Raw genomic sequence first — 20,200 nt, 5'->3', positions numbered from 1 at the left:
CCACGACTGCTACACCCCAGGGGTGGCTGAGGAATTTACCATCTAAAAACACAACTTCCGGGTAAGAAAAGCTTTTTAAGCTTTGTTGACATATTCTGCAATTTTGAGGTATCAACTCTCGATGACAGTATTTTGATGTTTATTGATCAACTTAGTAATTTCCGGCCTGAATTGTAAGAAGTTCAGTATGTGACACAACATAAAAAAAAAAGGATATTCACGTGTCCTTGGTATCAATCCCTGGTTTAATTTGCCTCCTTCCGACACCTTTGTGGTCCTAATTGGAAACATAAACACATCCTGAAAAAGTTATATGGGATTCAGAGTCAAACAACAATCTGACGTGAATGAGAAAGTGTAGATAGTTCATGTGATTACGGAGATATATGTCGATTCAACAATGATGTAGAAGCTTTCAAGGATCACAGCGCCCATTTGTGATCTAAAATGACGTGCTCTTGTGGCTTGGCGTGTATATTTTTGTGTAGTCATTTAGAAGCTGTTTCTGCGAGATATCGTCCACGATTTCAGGCCGACCTGTCAGAAGTGAATGGATTGAGGAAAGACGTTCAGAAGCTCTTCTTGTAGAACAAGATGAGTTTCCCCAAGGTTGATGCCGAACTTAAAGCTCCTGGACTCATGGGAAATGCAAGTGTGAAAGTCAAGGCATTTGACAAACGAGGATGAAAAAATGGATTAGTATAATGGTCATGCTAGCAGTGATAATGGCTCCACTTGGTTGGTCAGTGACAAGAATGCTGACGTGGAAGAGTCAGCTAAAACTTTAGAAAGCGATGATGTCGGCAACAAACCTGAACGAAATGAGCCACCACCTCCAAAGAAACCAAGATGAGTGGTTTCAGAGAGCTGTCCCATTGAAACAGAAAATAAAGATGCAACTAAGAAGCAGAAAATACCGTAGATTTGAAAAGGTTTACGAACAGGAATGACTTGTGGCAAGATGGCAATGCATACAAATCTCTTTACAGGGTCAAGCTTCGGAATAGGCACTACTGATACAACATGCGTCAAAGGACTTTTTCGCATACAAATTTGTGGCACGTGCTGTTGAAGACATTGACCAAGAAAGTTGCGTTGAATTTATTGATATAAACATGTGTTGCCCAATCAATGCGGTTTGCAATAAAGGTGCTGGATCAACTCTTCTCATGAAACCAATGCAAATGAAGGAAATCATAGAAGCATGGAGGTTAGAACATACTATTTTGAAGGAAAAAATCGCTAGGAACGGGGATGTATCTTTTGTTGTGGATTCAGTTCTGGTGAGCGATTCGAAATATTGAAAGAATATGTGCGCTTTGGTCTTTGACTCAAAAAATTTGTTGGAATGGCTAAGCTCCGAAGTGAAAGTGTTGAAGAACAAGTTGCAGAGGTAAGGTACGAATTCAGAGCTCCCAGCACTCTCTTTAAGGCGGCAAGTGTAGCCTCAAAACTAAAATATGTTAAAAAGGCAAGGGTTGAAGATAGGATAACTTACTGAGGAAGTTATGGAGCTCGCTCAACTCATGAGGTTGGCTTCGATTTCCAGTGAAGAAAAGTCAATCCACTGCTCGATGTGGCCCTGGCGAAATAAGAGAAAAGTCTAAACAAGGAACAGGTAACACGAAGAAAAGAAAGAATGAACTCTATTAACATAAACCGTGTAACCAATCAAACAAAAGAAAGGAGAACGGGATAAGAAGTTTACATAATCAATGGCATAACCACAGAGACCGCTATCAGGCTTCAAGTGGGATGAGATCATCTTTGACATCTCTATCGCGGTGTCAAAATCAACTGATTGTGAAGGACCAGCTTCTTTTAGTTTCTCAACATCGGCGCTGCACAACTATGATTATATATATATATATATATATATATATATATATATATATATATATATATATATTCTATATATCAACATGCTTAGCTTGACACAATACCGTGTGAGAAAGCATTCAACAAATTAATACAAGTAGAGTTGGGAAAAGTATAGGAATATTTGTTCCAAAGAGCTATTCGATATTTTGAAAGAATATGTGTGCTTTGGTCTCGAGCATTAACGTTTGCTTGATCAGACTCAAAAGATGTGGAAACTACCTCGAGACCATGATGGCTTCTGATACCACTGCCGATTGGATTAAGATCTCGGAGAAAGTTTCTAATGCCTTAAAGCTTGCACGGAAGCAAAAACGAATAGTTATGACTGTGCGGAGAATGGCTAAAACTTAGCGTTTTATAGTTGATTGCAAGGCTTGCTTGCTTATATGTTCCGTTCTTACGGCTCCTCGGAAAATTGCACCGTTTAATGGACGGCGCTGTAATCCCATTACTTTAATGGACGGCGCTGTACCTTTAAAAAAAAAAGAGTCTCTGACTCCTTGAAAGGGATCACAATATCCCTTAAAAGTCAGTAACTAGGAAAAAAAAAAAAGTTCCAACTGTTTTTTTTTCCAGTGAACTGTAAGGGAAATAAAATTAGGGACATTTGAGTCCATCTAACCAACAGACTTACAGAAAAGGTTTGAATCTTGCAAAAGCTGGTGTATTGTAATTTTAGGCCATCTCTAACACAAAATGGTGTAGATTTTGAACTGAATCTCCGACTCAACACGATGGGTTTAGCATTAAAACAATGTTCTATATAAACTGTTGGATTAAAACTCAGCTTCATAAGTTTCGAAATTATGCCAAAAACTGTTGGATTTCTACTTCCAGACCATGTGTGTATGTGTGTGTACAGATGACGCGAAAAGCATAAGATTTCCAATTTTTGCTTACATCTTAAAAGTCAATGAAAGAGATCCTAAAGCTCCTTGGCTAAAGTCAACAAACAAATTGGAAAAAGATAAAGATTCTGACAAACTCAAGTTGTTTCACAGATCATTAGATTGCACAGGTCGTTGATCAGGCTGTTGTACGTCACAATGTCCGCGCTAGCGCTGCGCTGGATCGCGTCCCTGAGAATCGCCCTGCAGAGGCGTTGACCAGCAAGTTGAACGCCACGTTGTTGACTCCCCCGCGCTGTACCTGATCTTGTCCAAAGGGCATCCGCGGAACACCATGTCTTTCACGAGCCTTACGGCCTCTTTGTCTCGCCTCTCTTCAAGAGAGCGGTTATCAGCATGTTGTAAGTCACCATATTCGCGACAACACCCTCCGAGAGCATATCGCGCGAGAGTCCCAAGGCCTCGTCGATCTCGTTTGGGGTCGCCACTTTCCCCAGCACCGACCTCGATCTGTCCCGGACCGGCCCAGCCCGTTGGAACAAAACCCCGTAAGTCTGATTGTCGGGTACGACGTCCCTGAGCGACAAGCGATCGACGAGCTTCGCTGCCTCGTTGACCCGGCCGGCTCTGCAGAGACCACGTATGACATCTCGGAAAGTCCAAATCTCCGGCGAACAGCCCATCAGAAGCATCTCCTCGAAGAGCCTCACGGCCTCGTTGACGTCGCTCTTCGACGGAGCGTGGATGAGAGTGTGGTAGATCTCCGAGCTCGGGACACAAGCGTGGATGAGAGTGTAGATAAGCCCTCGCTCAGCATTTCGTCGAACACGCGGCGAGCGACCATCGGACAGTCGCAAGAGTAAGCAATCTTCATGTCAGAGAGAATTCAAGGCTCGGCCGTAGGATTTGATGATGGAGATGAATGTGCCTTCTCTGAAGATCACACCTTCCTCTTTCATCCGGGCCAGCATAGCGATGGCTTTGAATAGCTCCTCTGCGAACCGGCCCACTCAAAAATGTCGATCGAGGTCGGAATGTCCAATGGGAGCCTGAGAACCTCGCAGAGCTGAACTGGGGACATTTGAACCCCGCTTTTGCTCGCGTTGATACACATTTGTGATCTTTTTAACATTACTATAAATGTGTAGCTAAGGATTTTTGTATTACATTAAGAGGACTGAGCAAAATGAATTGTTTTCGGTTCGAAAAGACTTACAAAGATTTGGCTGTATGGCTCGTTTCTTTCAGGTATATCCTTGAGTCAGTCCATAGAGTATATATATATATCAAAATATGTCTGTATCTAATTCAGCAATTTTTTTTTTTTTTTTGAAACAAACCACAGTAACAGAACCTCAACCGGAGGCAAAAATATCAGCAGCAATACAATGAGAAAGCCACTATGGGCAAGAAGACAACTCAACATCGTCAGTGAGGCCATCACGCCGTAACTTAGCCACCTCACGCGCTGCGTTGTTACACTTCCGGGGGACCCACAGCAGCCCGTCCCGCAAAGGTAATCGCCTGAGCTCGGAGATAATGTCTGCCACAATCGTACCCTGCCGCCCGAGGGACTGCTCGCCGCGGATTAACTGCGTCGCCCGGTGACAATCGGACTCGATCACCGAAACCTGCCAACCTCGCTTCCTAGCAAACCGGAGGCCTTCACAAATCACGTAACATTCCGCGGACAGCGCGGAATCGACCCATTGTATCCCCTTAGCCACCACGCCAACCACACATCCGCTGTGGTCACGTATCACCCCTCCCACCGTTGTGAGCACCCCGCCATCCGACCACGCCGCGTCAACATTGAGCTTCAACTCGCCCCTACTCGGTCTCGTCCACCCCTTAGCCCCGGCCTCGGTCTCCCCGGCCTGCTCCAGCGACGACGAGCAGGTCTTGAAGCTCTCGATCCAGCCAGCCACCTCGTTGACCCACGTCTCCGGCGATTTCGTAGCGTTCTCAAAGAGACGCGAATTCCGGTCCGACCACGCTGCTCAGACCAACCCACAGAAGAGCTCAAAATGCTCTCCCGAGAGAGCCGAGGCTGCCCGGAAACAAATCTCCTTGAAGGAGAGATTTCCCGTCTTGCCGACCCACCTCCTCAACAACGAGGCCCGCCAAAGAGCTTGTGCCCGCTCACAGTCCCACACAGCATGTAACACGCTCTCTGAGCTCGCCCCACAATACTCACAAAAAGGAAGACATTTTACCCCCCGCTTCCGCAAATTCCCCATGGACGGGATAGCTTCGAACCACACACGCCAAACCAAATGCTTGATCTTCGCGGAATCGGGGAGGCCCACAACTTAGTCCACCATCGAGCCTCCTCCCCACTAGAGCACGAGGCGCTTCCTTTGATCTCCGATCTCGCCAAACGATACCCGGAGCGAACCGAGTAGAAGCCGTTGTCTTCGAAATGCCATACCAACCTATCCGCTCCGCCCTCCTTACTAATGGGGATACTTCTAACTGCCGTCACATCATAAGGGGAGAGATAAGCCTCCAATAACCCATGATTCCATCCTTCCGGAGAGAAGAAATCCGCCACCCGCCAAGGATAGTGATCATCCGGCTCGGAGGAGGTGAGAGATATGGCCCCCGCTCGCGGAATCCATGGGCACCCGAAGGCCCTCAAATTTCCCTCGCCCACTTGCCATCTCAACCCCTTGCGGAGTAACTCCAACGCCCAACAAAGACTCTTCCCAAGGTGAGAGAAATGGCCCTTACTCCGAAGCTCAAGCACCGACGAATTCGAGAAGTATTTAGCCTTGAGGACCCGTGTCATCAAGCACTCCGGGAATCGGATCATACGCCACACTTGGCGGCCAACGAGCGCCCGATTAAAGTCACCGAGATCTTTGAAGCCTAGCCCACCCTCACCCTTAGGCCTCGCAATGAGCTCCCATCGTTTCCAGTGAATTTTCCGCTTGTCCTCCGACCCCCCCCCTCCCCCCCCAAAACCGGGCAATGAGTCGATGGAGCTCGTCGATGATGGTGACCGGAAGCTTGAAAAGACTCATAGAGTAGGCCAGAATCGCTTGAACCACCGCTTTGATAAGCACCTATCGACCCCCCGCCGAAAATACTTTCGCCCTCCAAGATTGGAGTTGCTTTTGGACCCGATTCGTGATGTTGCTAAAAAGCAAGACTTTCCTTCTATCGACCCGAACCGGGAGTCCAAGGTAGCTCTCAAGCTCCGATGTGAGAGGAATACCGAGCCACCGAGAGACCATCTCCGCCTCTTCCTCTCCCACATTCCGAGAGACACAAAACGTAGACTTCTCAAGATTCACCATTTGCCCCGACCCCCGCTCGTACACTTCCAACACGTTTCGCAAGGCCCGACAATTTCTTTCATTTGCCTCACAAAAGAGGAGACTATCATCGGCAAACAAGAGGTGAGAAATCCGAGGAGCCCCGGAGCAACAAGCGAATCCTCTCAAAAGGCCTAACCTCTCTTGGCCTCGGATAAGGGCGGAGAACCCCTCCGCACACAATAGAAAGAGATAGGGTGAAAAAGGGCACCCTTGGCGAAGCCCCCTCGTCGGAACAATTTTCCCTCCCACCCGGCCATTAATGACCACCGAGAACGAGGGAGTCGAGATACACTCCATGACCACCGCAACAATTTTAGGCCCAAAACCCACTCTCTTCATCATAGCCTCAACAAAGCCCCACTCCACCCTATCATAGGCCTTGCTCATGTCAAGTTTTATTGCCGCCACCCCACGTTTCCCGCTAGTTTTTCTCCTCAACGAGTGGAGAAGCTCAAACGCGATCGCTACATTGTCCGAGATAAGCCGATTAGGAACAAAGGCACTTTGGACCTCGGAAATAATCGCCGGGAGGGTCATCTTGATTCTATTAGCCACCGTCTTCGTCACCATCTTTAGAACCACGTTGCATAAGCTAATAGGCCGAAAGTCCCCCACCTTGACCGGCTTCTTGACTTTCGGTATAAGCACGATATTCGTATCGTTCCACTTTCGGATACTTTCCCTCCTATTGAGCACCCCGAGGCACTCCTCCCTCACACCCGGACCCACCACGTTCCAATTCTTTTGGAAGAAAAGAGCATGGAACCCGTCGGGTCCCGGTGCCTTACGAGCACCCATGGAAAAAAGAGCTTTATCGACCTCATCAACGGTGAAATCGTCATCCACCGAATCCCGATGCTCGGCGGAGATCCTATGGACGTCCTCTTCTGTAACCGCACAGAACTCCTCGGCGCCGGCTCCGTTAGATCCAAAGACCTTGGTGAAGTAGCGCTCGAAGACATCTCTCACACCTTCCCCGTCCAAGACCCACGTACCCGTCTCATCGAAGACTCCCCGAATAGAGTTTTGGCTCTTTCTTCTAGTAGCTCTAGCGTGGAAGTACGCCGAGTTCTTGTCTCCCCCCCCCCCCCTTAAGCCAATCAACGCGGGCTCTTTGCATCCAATGGTATTCTTCGACGAGGATAAGCGACTCAATCTCGTGGCCCAACCGCTTCGCCTCCCTACAATTGAAAGAAGTACATACCTCCTTGTTGATGGCCTCAAGACGTGCCGAGAGCTCTTTTAACCGCCTCTCCCGATGCCCGAAAGAAGTCCTCGCCCAACCTCTCAACGCCTCCCGACACTCATCCAACTTGCCAACACAACCTTCTTCCCCGTTCCGCCTTGGCACTTGGCTCCACGCCTTCCTAATCACCTCCCGACACTCGTCATTGGTAAGTCATCCCGGCTCAAAAGCCCACCTCCTCCTAGTACTCGACCAAGAGGGTGAGATCGAAGGTCGAGACTCCGTGTCAACCACCAAAACCCGATGATCAGAGCCCCAAAAGTCTAGCACCTCCACCACGCTTGTTGGAAAAAGTCTCTTCCAACTCGCATTCGCACACATACGATCGAGACGGCTCTTCATGTTAGCATCACAACTTCGCTTATTATTCCACGTAAGGAGTTCACCCTTGAAGCCGAGGTCACAAAGACCACAATCGTCAAGCGCGGCTCCAAAAGCCCCCATATCGGAACCCCTCCGGCGTCCCGAGCTCACATGCTCAAACTCGAAAAGTACCTCGTTGAAGTCGCCCCCGCATAGCCAAGGCGTTTCACTCCCATCATCAAGCCGTCTCAAGAGATCCCACGAGAGATGTCTCCTAGCCTCAACGGGTTCCCCGTAAAACCCGGTAAAACGCCACAACTTGTCCTCCTTGTCTTTCACTCCCACGTCTATGTGACCTTTACTATCACTCCGCAAAGTCACCAAAATCTCCTCTCTCCAAGCGAGGAACAAACCGCCACTCCGACCTTCCGCTTGTACCCCCAAACCATTCTCAAACCCAAGTCTTCTCTTCAACCTTGATAACCGGGTTCCTCTTAATTTCATTTCCGAAAGAAAGAGGAGATCCGGCTTTCGCTCGCGAATAAGCCTTCGCAGGCGGCCCATCGCTCGTGGGTTTCCCAACCCACGAACGTTCCAACACATGACGATCATTGGGCCCGGTCAGCCTGCCCGTGGCTGGCTGCCGATCCTTCCGCTCCGAGACCTCCCGCCATATCCCCCAACGGGGAAAGCGCAAGAGGTAAGACCGTCTCCGAATGGGGAGTAGTAGAAGACCCTCGACCCCCCCCCCCCCTTAGAGGCCTTCGCGCATTCTTCCGACGCCCCCTACTGCCCGTCCCTCTCTTAAGAGGCGCCTTTCCTCCATCTCCAACTCCGGCCTCGAAAGAAAGCTTGAAAATATTGGCCAACGAGAGAACATCCTCCTCTAGGTGGGGGAGAGCACTATTCGGACCCGCGCTCGGGGCCTCGCCTTTCCCCAACCTCCTCTTGTAGCTTTGAAAATTTCCTTCACCCGAGTTGCCTTCAATCCCAAGTTTCCTTTTCGGCTGACATTTCCCAGACTCTGGCCTAGCCAGGCCGTCCAAAAAAAATTGCCCATCCTGAGATAAAAGGGGAGCTGCGTCCTGCTCCAAAGAATTCCCACTAAGAGATTTTTGTGCTAGGCCCACCTTACAAGGGTCATGGAAATTTGGTTGGGATTTTAATTTTCCCAGCCCAGGCCCGTTAGTATTCAGCCCCTCCAAACCCTCCTCCAGCCTTTTCTCTCTGCTAAAAGTACTCTGACAAGTCTCTGCTTTCTTTTTGCCGCTAGAGTCATTCTCCACCATACTTCCCTTTTTTTCCCCCACAACACACCCCTGAAAATCTTCACCATCTCCCAAGCTTTCCTCAAGCGTACCTGCCCTTCTGACACCGCCGAAGGAACCTCCTGAGACACACCCTTGCCCAGAGCCCGACAAACCATCCTCTCCGAGCCCCGTGGTCCCCACCACGTCAAGCTTCGCCAACGTCCCATCGCTGGTGCCTCGAGCCATGCGCCCCCCCAAGAGTGACGGAATGGGAGTCGACGCTAAAGGGGGCTGGCTGGAACTCAACGCCGGAGAGTTCAGCCACCCACGGAGTCGCTCCTCTGGAATGGGTCCTTTATTTTCCTTGAGCCACGCCACCGCCTCCGGGAACTTCCCTTTCCCCACGAGCTTTTCGATGTTTAAATGCTCATTGTAGGACGACGCAAAAAAAACCATAAACCGGATCGGACCGATTATTTTTAGACTGCCGGTCCGGTTTAAAACGGTTTTTTTTATCCGATCCGGTTCGGTCCGGTCTACTCATTATAAACGGTCCGGTCCGGTTTTTTTAAAAAAAAAACCATTAAACCAGACCGGTTTATTTATAAAAAAAATTAAAAATAATAAAAATAAATAAATTAATGTTCAATTGGCCAAATTAGACATTTGTGCATGTATTTCCCTCCCATACATGAATATATGTTTTTATTTTGGTGGAAAATTAATGATTTTTTTTTAATTATGTAAAACGGTTCAAAACGGTCTAGAACGGTCCGATCTAAACGGTCCGGTCCGGTTTAAGCGATTCAAAACGGTCCGATCCGGTCTGATTTTTACAGTTTTTTTGGTCCGGTCCGGTTTGAGTTTTTTTGGACCGTTTTGAGCGGTCCGATCCGGTTTTGGACCGTGCACAAGCCTACTCATTACCCCTATTTGCATTACCAATATCTTTTTTGTTTGTATATGTATGAAAAAAAAATTTGTTTGTTGGCAATGTATTGAAAATCTGTTTATTTGTTTGTGCATAAGCAAATCATATTGTAAAACAACATTTAAAATTGTCGAGATGATTCACACTCAAAATGTAAAAAAAAAAATATCTCTAAATAAAAATGTGTAAAATTGTCAAACTTTGAGTCCCGCGTATACAAATATCTTTTGGGTTTTCTTTTTTAACTCTTATATTTAATCGGCATTGAAATATTTATCCTACTAAAGATATTGCAATCAATTCTGTAATATTATGCCTGATTATTAGTTTTTTATTATTTTTTCTTCGAATTTTAAAGGGTATGTTAGACATCACGCTTTCAATATTAATTGAAGATGACTACAAATAAAAAAAATAACCTTGGGAACTATGGCAACTTTGCAATGGTCAAATTTAATAGAGATATTGACACTAATATTACTATTTTACTGTCATTTACCATTTTTTTAATCAAGACGAAAAAGTTGACAGATCTATTACCAAGCCTTATGTATAAAGACATTTGTACCCTTAAAACCCAATTCAATTTTTTAATTTGAAAAAAAAAACAAAAAAATAAATAAACTTCTTTTCAAATGTCACTCATCTTTTTCCCTCTCTTTCATTCGTGATCAAACAAATCTAATGCCCATTTACATAAATGTGCGTGCCAACCACAAACCTCATTGCCACTCATAGTGCAAAGGTGCGTGCAATCTAATGGCTCTGAAATCGACTATCAAGTGCGCGGACATTGGCTCTCTTTATTAAGAGCCGGATTCCACTTTTGATGTTTCCCTTCCATCACTGATTATACCATGGTCTCCCAAAACATAAGCATCTCTTAGTTGTGAGTGAATGAATCAAAGAACCGAGTGTATAACCTTGACTTCCAAGAGCACCTCGGGATTTAGGTCGATTTATACTGCGGCCATCAGTTGTGATTGCAATACGTCCCATCGTAACGGTCACTTAAATTATGTATTTACTCGCAATCTGTCGTGGTCATGTACAGATCAACTGTACAGAATGCTCCTACTCAGTGAAAATATATCCACTAGCGAACCGCATATGTGATCTCAAATCTAGCTACCCAGGCATAGATTGATCAATGACCAGTCTAAGTGCTCCACCCGAGACTTATATGTATCACATCATATGTAGAGATATAATCCAACTTAATGTATAGGGATAAAGGTTTGACGAATGTTGTTATACAATATCATGTACTAACTCATCTATTCTATTATAGATGATGTCTTTATCTCATTCAGTTTGCAATCTAATGTAATTACAAGACTAGCTTTAAGAGGGAATTACCATAATACCCTTCTATGGGCAAAACTCTTAATAGTCAGCATGCTCCATAACATCTTCTCTCGGCGGAGTTTGTCGGGGTGCGGTCGGCGACGCACTCGGGCTCCTCAATGATCCACTCAACAAGTTCTCTAAACGTGTGGTCGGGCATCGAACCATGCTTGTCAGCCACCACACCATCGCCCGATACAGTCTCATAAACCTTGTCGGGAGAAGACTCCGAGTACGGCGTGAGAGGGACGTCATCCACAGTAGGAATGACAATCTCCTCGTGTTCCGCCTCGTATTTGGCCACGTGTTTCTCGACATCAGAGAGCTCGATGTTGAAGTCTTCCACGTTGTTCGTGAGGATGTCCTTAAGAAGAAGGGACGTTGGCCTGATATTGCTTGAGCCTGTGGACAATCTGGATGGCCCAGTCAGTACCATCTTTGTTGACTCGAAACTTCTCGAAGGTCCCCTTGTACTTCAACGAAGAAGTCTTCTCGGCCGCCCAAACTGCCTTCTCTAGGTCTGCCTTCGCTTCCCTCTTGATCAGAGCGATCTCGACCTTTGCTTGGTCAAGTTCGATTTGTTTCACCACAACGGAAGCCGAGAGGTCGGCGTTCGCCTTTTCCAGAGCCTCCTTAGCCCTTTTTCTCGGCGTAGTATGTTTCGACCACGCGGTGATCTTGGCGATCCGATCCTACATGCTGAGATCATTGATCCTATTGGCAAGCTTCTTGATGTACTCGTCTTTCTTTACACTCTTCGTCTCGAGATACGATAACTTCTCCTTCGTGCCCTAGAGTTCGGCTTCGGAGTTAAGGGCCTTCGTGCCAGAGTGCACATTGGCTAAGTCCTCGTCTTTCGTCAAGGCATCCTGGACGCGACCATCATATTAGTGAACATCTCAGTTCAACTCGGACATGAAAAAAAAAAAACTAAAATGAACAAGTGTCGCTTCTCCTCTCAACATAAGATCAGCAATCATCCATATCAACGTATGCGCAAACCAGCCAGCAACAGTGATCGTGCCTATATTTCTATAGAACGGCTTACCACCAGTAGGGATCATATCCATATAGTCAATCCGGACCTATGGTTTGGAGCAGCCACTGGGGCACTACTCGCTCGTGGTGCATCAAATGGAACTAGGGTTGCTGGCTGCTGGTCAGCTTTCGATTGCGCTTCACTTCCTTCGCTCATTTTGCATCAACAATCTATAGAGCACATCATTAATTGTTCACATCTGATCAATATGCAAATAGATAAAGTTCAAGGCAAAGTGTATATCTAGTTCAACTCTTAAAAAAATAATTAACTTATAACTATGGTTCGCCTGGTTGACCATGTTTTGCTTTGATACCACATTGTGACATCCGCCCTCATAGGAGCTTCTCTCTTACTCTCTAAGGGATGTGCGTCAGCTTTTATTGTTCCCTTTAGAAGTGGCTTTAGGCGTAGTGATTGTTGCTGATTCACGAGACTTAAGGGACTGGGGTTCAAAACACAGTAGAACCCTTTTATTATTATTATTATTATTATTTTTTTAATTTTTACAAACTTATAATAATTAATTTATTTAATTATAAAAATTACAGGAGACTTAAGGGTCTGGGGTTCAAAACCGAATAGAACCCATTTTTATTATTATTATTATTATTTTAAGTTTTACAAACTTATTATAATTAATTTATTTAATTATAAAAATTACTTTTATTCTATGGACATGCACATAGGCTGAGCACTAAAATATCCCTCTGTTTCAGTCGTCATGTCACGGTGGTCAGAAGTAACCGGGGCCGCTGTTGATGTCGATTTCTGGATCGATCAACAATCACAAATAATAATACGTATATATTTGATTTTTATTAGATGAAGGTCTCAGGAGACGTCGTATAAGAAACAATTTATAAATGGAAAAGCTGTAATAAGAGGAAATTAAGAATAAACTTTATTGATCGCGAAATTGAATTATAAAAGGAGGAAGTGCCGAGATCTAGCAGGCGAACTCGACTCTGAAAGCAATGTAAATACGAGAATAATAATTGAGAAAATAGATTCTAAGCTTGCGTGTGTGAAAATCGACATTTGATCTTCTATTTATAGACGAGGCGGAGTTCCTTTGTTAAAGACGCGTGTTGATTGATCCGTTCCTCCTTGTCGGGGTTGAAGTCGTCTCAGATCCGGTCTTCGCGGCGAGGTCGCCTCTTTGATTGTGACCAATTCTTCTGGCGAGGTGGACGTGGTCGAGCTGGAGTCCTTCAAAGAGCTGGAAAGTGTTATTGGACTTGGACCGATCTGTCGAGATCGAACTAGGCCCAGAATTGATATGCAAAAAGGGGTATTGGGCTTTGGCCGGGCTAAAGCCCAATAAATATTTTTTAATAGATGATTTTTTAACCCCCACAATTAGCCGCCGAATATTTTGAAATATTGGATCGAAATCGTTTAGGGTTCCCGAAATAAAAAAAGGGGAAAAATATAAATTTTTTGAACTTGCGCGTAAAAACGAGACTCTGACGCGGCATGGATTCGTGTCATGTTCTCAGCGTTTACTTCGGGCACGTGTCACGCTGTCACCTGTCCTACGCAAGACGAAGTTGAAGGGTCGGAGAATCGGTTAGAATTTAAGCCGATTTTATATTATTTTACTCGTAATTATTACTCTTTTCTCGGAATTCGGTTTAATATAAAAGCTTATAAATATGGAAAATTCGAAAAGACTTCTCACTTACTTATAACTTTCAGCGAACTCGGCATAAAAAGGTAACTTTTCTTTCTCTCTCTTCGCAACAAAAATTTACTTTTCTCTCTAAAGTTTTTAAACTCTTTTTACAATTTTGACTTCGAGTCTATTCATTTCGGTTGGCGAACTCCAAAGGCACTCATATTTTTTCTGACTTCGCTTCAGTCCATCAGACGAACTCGAGTTTTTCCTCTCAGTTCGGCCCACGAACTTGAACACCTTCATATCTTTTAAATTTCTTCAAACACTTTTTCTTCAAATCTAAAAATGTCATCCTCAGAAATACCTCATTCGGGGTCCAATCCTTCGAATCTTGAAGACATATGCCTGCCATCGTCTGTCAAGAGTAGAGATCTTGCTCTTTTTCGACAGTGATATCAAATTTCTCCCGAAATAGAGCTTATTCGTCCTCCCCCGTATGCGACGGCGAAGACTACTCTTGATAACCGATGCTGCATATACGAAGTTTGGTTGGAATAGTACGGACTTCGGTTCCCGATCCCGACACTTCTTTTTTATTACGTTGAAGCCCTGGGGCTGACCCTTCCCCAGATGTGTCTGAACTTCGTTCGGATGGTTCTAGGTTTGATGGTCGTGGCCCACGAACAAGGTGTCGATCTTGACGTGATGGACCTCGTCCATCTCTACGTCGTAAAGACGAACTCGAAGCACGACCTCAGGTGCTTCTATCTCTCGAAGGCGGCGAGCAAGGGAGTGATCTCGGCCCTTCATTCGAAGGATAAGTACTGGGGTCAGCGTTATTTTTACTTTATCGTCAACGAGCATTCTCTCGGGAACCCGGCTCGGCCGTAGGATTTGATGATAGAGATGAATGTGCCTTCTCTGATTCTGAAGATCACACCTTCCTCTTTCATCCGGGCCAACATAGCGATGGCTTTGAATAGCTCCTCTGCGAACCGGCCCACTCAAAAATGTCGATCGAGGTCGGAATGTCCAATGGGAGCCTGAGAACCTCGCAGAGCTGAACCGGGGACATTTGAACCCCGCTTCTCCGGAGCTCTTTCAGATCGAAAGGCTTGATCAGTCTTTCCCATTCATTCTCGGATTCTGACTCGCGTGCTTTGTTTTCACGGCCATCGTTACCTGACGAATCATTAGCTGATCAAATCCCTAAACTCGGTTTTCTGAACAGGTCTTTCAAGCTTTTGCTCGTGTTGATACACAGTTGTGATCTTTTTAGCATTACTATAAATGTGTAGCTAAGGATTTTTGATCTACATTAAGAGGACTGAGCAAAATGAATTGTTTTCGGTTCGAAAAGACTTACAAAGATTTGGCTGGAAAGTTCAGTATGACTCGTTTCTTTCAGGTATATCCTTAAGAGTCAGTCCATAGAGTACACTCAAGTATGTACTTTCAGGTATATCCTTGTAAGCTTATATATATATATTATCTCAAAATATGTACTATATCTGTATCTATTTTTTTTTTTTTTGATAAAACCTGGTAACAGCAGGGAGATTCATTAAGGCATATCAGCCATAATTAAGGAAGAACAGATAGTGGGTGATCCAAATTCCCACAAACAATCAGAGTTAGCCTCCAGTGCTAGTTTATCCAAGGCATGAGCTGCCGTATTACAAGCGCGAGGAATAAACTTAAAATTACAGAGTTCAAACATTGATGCTCTCCTCTTGATAGCTTCCACCAGGTGTCCCTTTTCCGTGACTTGTCTTTTCCCCTTCATGATGAGAGTGATCGCCGTAACACAGTCCGACTGGACTTGAATCCTGCTTAACCCCAACTCCCTCGCCACCCGAAGACCATTGATTACGGCTTGGAGTTCTGCTGTCAGGGGGCAGAAGGGCCTGCCATGGATGAGCGAAAGACGCCCGAGTCTCGCCTTTGTGATTCCGGAAAACACCTCTCACTCCACACTTTAACTCCGTAGTGGACAAGGCAGCGTCCACCGAGAGGGCTGTTGTATCCACCGGCGGGGGAGGCCAGCGAGATGACGGGCTGTTCTCGGGTCGTCGGGTAGGGGGCGAGCTGTGCGACTGTCGGTATTCCTCCAAAAATTGGGTGGACCAGTTAATTAGCTCCACGAGGTTCCGCTTCCTTCCCGAGTGGTTAAGGTCATTCCGATAATTCCAAGCACTCCACATGAGAATAATGAAGACATCAAAATTTTCTCTTGAGAGACTTTTCTTCATTGCTCCTAAGAAGCCAATCATATCCCCCCGGAACGCCTCCTTGATTTCTCTCCACCATCCCGTAGTTTTCCATAAGGTGACAATATATTTGCAGCTCCAAATTACGTGGAAGATGCCCTCCGGACCTTCGCTGCATCTACAACACGTAGTTTCCACCCCCATACCATGTCTCCTCAAGCTTTCTCCAGTAGGAAGCCAGCCTCGCGCTACCCGCCAAAGGAAGATTCGGATCTTAGGGGGGATTCGGAGGCGCCATAGTCCCGTCCACCAAGACTCCGTGACGCTCGGGTCCGAAGAGCTACAGCCCGCCACGCACTCGCTTAACATCCGATAACCGGATTTCACCGAGTATTCCCCATCTTTGGTGTAGTGTCAACAAATCTCGTCGTGGCCACTCAAAGAGACCTCGGGTAACTTAAGAATTTCGCTAACATCTTCCACTGAGCACCACTCCCAGAGAAGGTCCACATTCCACATCCCGTTTGGGAGCTTGAGCTCGGCCACGCTCAAGTCTTCGGGAATCCGAGAGTCGAACCTCACCGTGAAGTTATCGGGCCTTGGTAACCACTTCCCCTTCTGAGCATTGACCGTCTCTCCGTTCCCTATTCTCCATCTCGTGCCTCTCTCAATGACTTCCCAGCCCCAAAAGAGCCCTTTCCATAGACCCGAAGCATAGCAAGAGTCCGTAGCCTTGAGTATAGAGGTCTTCGGAAAGTAGCAAGCTTGAAGCACCCTTGCGGATAAGGACTCGGGATTCCTCACCATACGCCACACACTCTTTGCCAAAAGAGCTTGGTTAAACCATTCAAGGTTCCGGAAACCCATACCACCCGCACTCTTCCACAAACAAAGTTTTTCCCAACTCCCCCAATGGATCTTCTTTTTTTCTTCACAAGTCCCCCACCAAAAATTGGCTGCCAATTGGTGAAGGTCATTGATAAGCTTCTTCGGGAGTTTAAAGCAATGCATCACGTAGCTAGGTATGGCTTGTACAATCGCCTTGATGATAACTTCCTTCCCCGCTAAGGAGAAGAAAGTATTCTTCCACCCTTTCACTTTGCACCAAACCTTTTCCCTCAAGAAACGGAACAACTCCGCTTTACTCCGACCCAACGTCATTGGGACCCCTAGGTATCTCTTATGGCCCGGTGAAATCTTCACTCCCAAGGAGGTGGCAAATTCGACTATCGCCTTCCACTTCACCTTGTTGCCGAACTACACATCCGATTTTTCAAAGTTCACCATTTGACCCGAAGCACTCGCGTAATCCTCCAAGCACCGTTTTACCACCAAGGCCATGGCGACGGACGCCTTAAAAACACAAGACTATCATCGGTGAAGAAAAGATGTGAAACTCGGATACCCATTTGGCCGAACTTGATTCCTTCCAATGTTTCATTCTCCTCCTCCCAACGAAAGAGGGCGGAAAGACCCTCGGAGCAAAAGAGGAAAAGAAACGAAGAGAGAGGGTCCCCTTGGTGAATCTCCCGTTGAGGTGCTATGTTGCCTTTGTATTCCCCATTGATAACGAAAGAGAACCGGACCGACCGCACGCACCTTATGATTAATTCCACCCATCTCGGATCATATCCAAGTTGGATCATCATTTCCTCAAGGAAGCTCCACTCGACCCGGTGGTACGCCTTCGACATATCTAATTTGAGGGCTCCGCAATGGCCATTTCCGAACCGACTTATCTTCATGGTGTGGATTCCCTCGAAGCCGACTATAACGTTGTAAAAAATTTGCCTCTCTCCAACAAAGGCGCTTTGGTTCTCCGAAATAGCCGTCTTCATTGTGCCCCGAAGCCGATTCGCAATACACTTAGACTCCACCTTGTAGAGGATGTTACATAGGCTTATCGGCCGGAACTCACGCATCCGAGTCGGCTCTTTACACTTTGGGATTAGCACAATTGCTGTTTCATTGATCGAGTCTAGACTTTGGTTCTCATTCAAGATCGACAAGCAAAACCGGGTTAGTCGTGTCCGACCACATCCCAAAACTGTTGGAAGAAAGCTCGAGAGAACCCATCTTTCCCTAGCGCCTTATTCGCATCGATCCCAAAAACAGCCTCCTTGACCTCTTCTCCGGTGAACTCTTACAACAAGGCTGAATTGATCTTAGTAGTGATAACCGGGGTGGTGCACTCAGTGACTCTTCTAATCTCGGCCGGGCTCAGTCCTCGAGAGGAGAATATGTTGTTGAAGTAATCGGAAATGATTGCTTCAATTTTTTTTCCGGTATCTCGGTCCAAACATTACGCTCGTCTATAAGGCCCATGATTCGATTCTTTTTCCTCCTTTGCGAAGCTTTCCGTTGGAAGCCTTTAGCCACGCAATTCGGCTACGTTGTTTCCAGTAGGATGCTTCTTTATCTAAGAGAGCATTAAGCCTCCTCTCTTCTACTCGAATATCTTCTCCCGAGGAGCTGTCGCCGACGAGTTAAGAGCATCGAGGATCCGCCTTTGCTTCTCAATCCATTGCTTCATTTTTTGAAATTTCGATCTCCCCCAATCCGCCAGCAACTTGGAGCACTGCTGGAGGGACGAGGGAACATCATGGGACCAAGCCGCCTCGATCAAGGCGTGGCACTCATGTTCTTGCCTCCAAGCCATCTCAAACCTGAAGCTTCTTGACTTCCTGCTCCTCGGATCCGCTGAAGCTTTCACCTTGCCCTCCAGAGAGATTAGGAGGGGTCTATGGTCTGACGACCACAGGTCAAGGTGCTGGATGCGGCCGTCTGGAAATGCCGCCTTCCATTCCGAGTTCGCCACGCATCGATCAAGCCTCTTCCACATGTAACCATTCTGATATTTCCTCCTCCAAGTAAAAGGGTCTCCATCGAACCCCAAGTCTTCTAGTTTGCACGAATCCAGGGCCCGACGGAATGCCTCCATCTGTCTGGGGTCTCTCGGCTCATGAGCGTATAAAATATCGTTGAGATCACCACCGCATAAGAAAGGCCCCAAAAATAGGTAACTTACTCTTTAAGAAGCTCCCACGAGTGTTTCCGAAGCGCCTTGTCCGGGCTACCATACAGACCCAAAAAAGCCAAGTCTTCCCATCCTTATTCCTCATCCAAGCCTCTATGTGGAATTTAGAAAAAGATCCCACGTTCACATCCATCTTATTTTTCCAAAACAACACCAGACTGCCGCTCTTCCCCTCCGGCTCCATCGCAAAGCAACCATCAAACCTCATCTTCACTCGAATTCTCTCGGCTATCGCCTTCGAGATTCTCGATTCTCGATTCCGATATAAAGACAAAGTCCGGGGATAGCTTTCACACGTGGAACTAGAGGATGTCTTCCGTCCAAGGGTTGCCAATCCTATGGACGTTCCAAATCACGCCGATCATTGCACTCGGCGCCCTTGCCCCGCAAGGGTCGCCGAAGAAGAGAGTGATTCGTCCTCGTTCATATCCTGTACTCTGGAAAGAACCGAGGTTGAGACCAAAATAGGAGCAGAAGGGGTAGGAATACAACATGTGTTTCCCAGGGTATCAAGGACCATCTCCACTTTGGCACCGCGTTTTTGGCGTTTGTCTGGGCCATGTCCGCCAGCAAGCTTGGAAACACGCAGAGATCTTTTAGCACTGCAAACTTTGGACTTGCCTTGGTCTCCCGGCTTTGGCGTTATGAACTTGAATGACTCCTAAAGTGTAAAGCTGAATTTTCAGTTAACTTCAATTAACCATTAACTGAAATATACGGTTAAAGTTAATTGTTAACCGAAATTGTAAATAGTACAATTAATTGCAATTAATCATTTTAACCGAAATTGTATTACAACATTGTTTGTCATGTTGACCGTTTGCAAATAAAGACAAAAACAAGTACAAAGAAAAGCAAATGTTTGTCATGCAAAAATATAAAAGTACAGCAGCCAACTAACTATGTCAGACTAATTCATTTTTATTGTTTTTTAACAGTATCAATTAACCTAGGTTAATTGTTTTTTACTCGGTTAATATAAACCTAACGGTTAATTTTAACCGAAAATTCAATTAAAATTAACCGTTCGGTTAATTTTAACCGATTAATTTCGATTAAAATTTAAATACAAATTTTTTTTTACCGAATTTTCAGCTTTACTAAAGTGAAACAATGAGTTTTGCTACTTCTTGTGGTGAATGGAGAGGCCTCCTGCTTTGTTCT

At 45.9% G+C, this 20,200-nt stretch overlaps 2 protein-coding genes and 1 long non-coding RNA gene across 4 annotated transcripts; all 3 read right to left on the bottom strand.

Moving 5' to 3' along the window:
• Nucleotides 1–386: 386 nt before the first annotated feature.
• Nucleotides 387–2,295, bottom strand: LOC149385067 (uncharacterized). Of its 2 annotated transcripts, XR_016301402.1 has the most exons (4): nt 2,101–2,295; nt 1,709–1,849; nt 1,499–1,582; nt 387–631 (listed from the first exon to the last, which is right to left on the bottom strand). It is a non-coding gene; the product is annotated as an uncharacterized LOC149385067 (long non-coding RNA). The 2 variants fall into 2 exon arrangements; XR_016301401.1 differs by having other exon boundaries at nt 1,709–2,295.
• A 13,206-nt stretch (nt 2,296–15,501) lies between these two features.
• LOC149385066 (uncharacterized) lies at nt 15,502–16,368 on the bottom strand. Its single transcript, XM_089626232.1, has one exon. The coding sequence runs from the start codon at nt 16,366–16,368 to the stop codon at nt 15,502–15,504; it is 867 nt and encodes a 288-aa protein (XP_089482358.1).
• A 2,077-nt stretch (nt 16,369–18,445) lies between these two features.
• LOC149385065 (uncharacterized) lies at nt 18,446–18,940 on the bottom strand. The gene has a single exon (XM_089626230.1). It carries the CDS (start codon nt 18,938–18,940, stop codon nt 18,446–18,448), a length of 495 nt encoding a protein of 164 aa, XP_089482356.1.
• Between the last annotated feature and the right edge of the window lie 1,260 nt (nt 18,941–20,200).

Source organism: Urtica dioica, chromosome 9 (assembly GCF_054948205.1).
Source record: "Urtica dioica subsp. dioica isolate 48M chromosome 9, U.dioica_male_clone48M_v1_H2, whole genome shotgun sequence".
NCBI lineage: Eukaryota > Viridiplantae > Streptophyta > Magnoliopsida > Rosales > Urticaceae > Urtica > Urtica dioica.
This window is presented reverse-complemented; position numbering and strand designations above follow the sequence as displayed.

Bases quoted from the DNA above. Each gene is read 5' to 3' on its own strand.
- LOC149385066 (XM_089626232.1), bottom strand. From the start codon at position 16,368: ATGTTAAGCGAGTGCGTGGCGGGCTGTAGCTCTTCGGACCCGAGCGTC.
- LOC149385065 (XM_089626230.1), bottom strand. From the start codon at position 18,940: ATGGAGGCATTCCGTCGGGCCCTGGATTCGTGCAAACTAGAAGACTTG.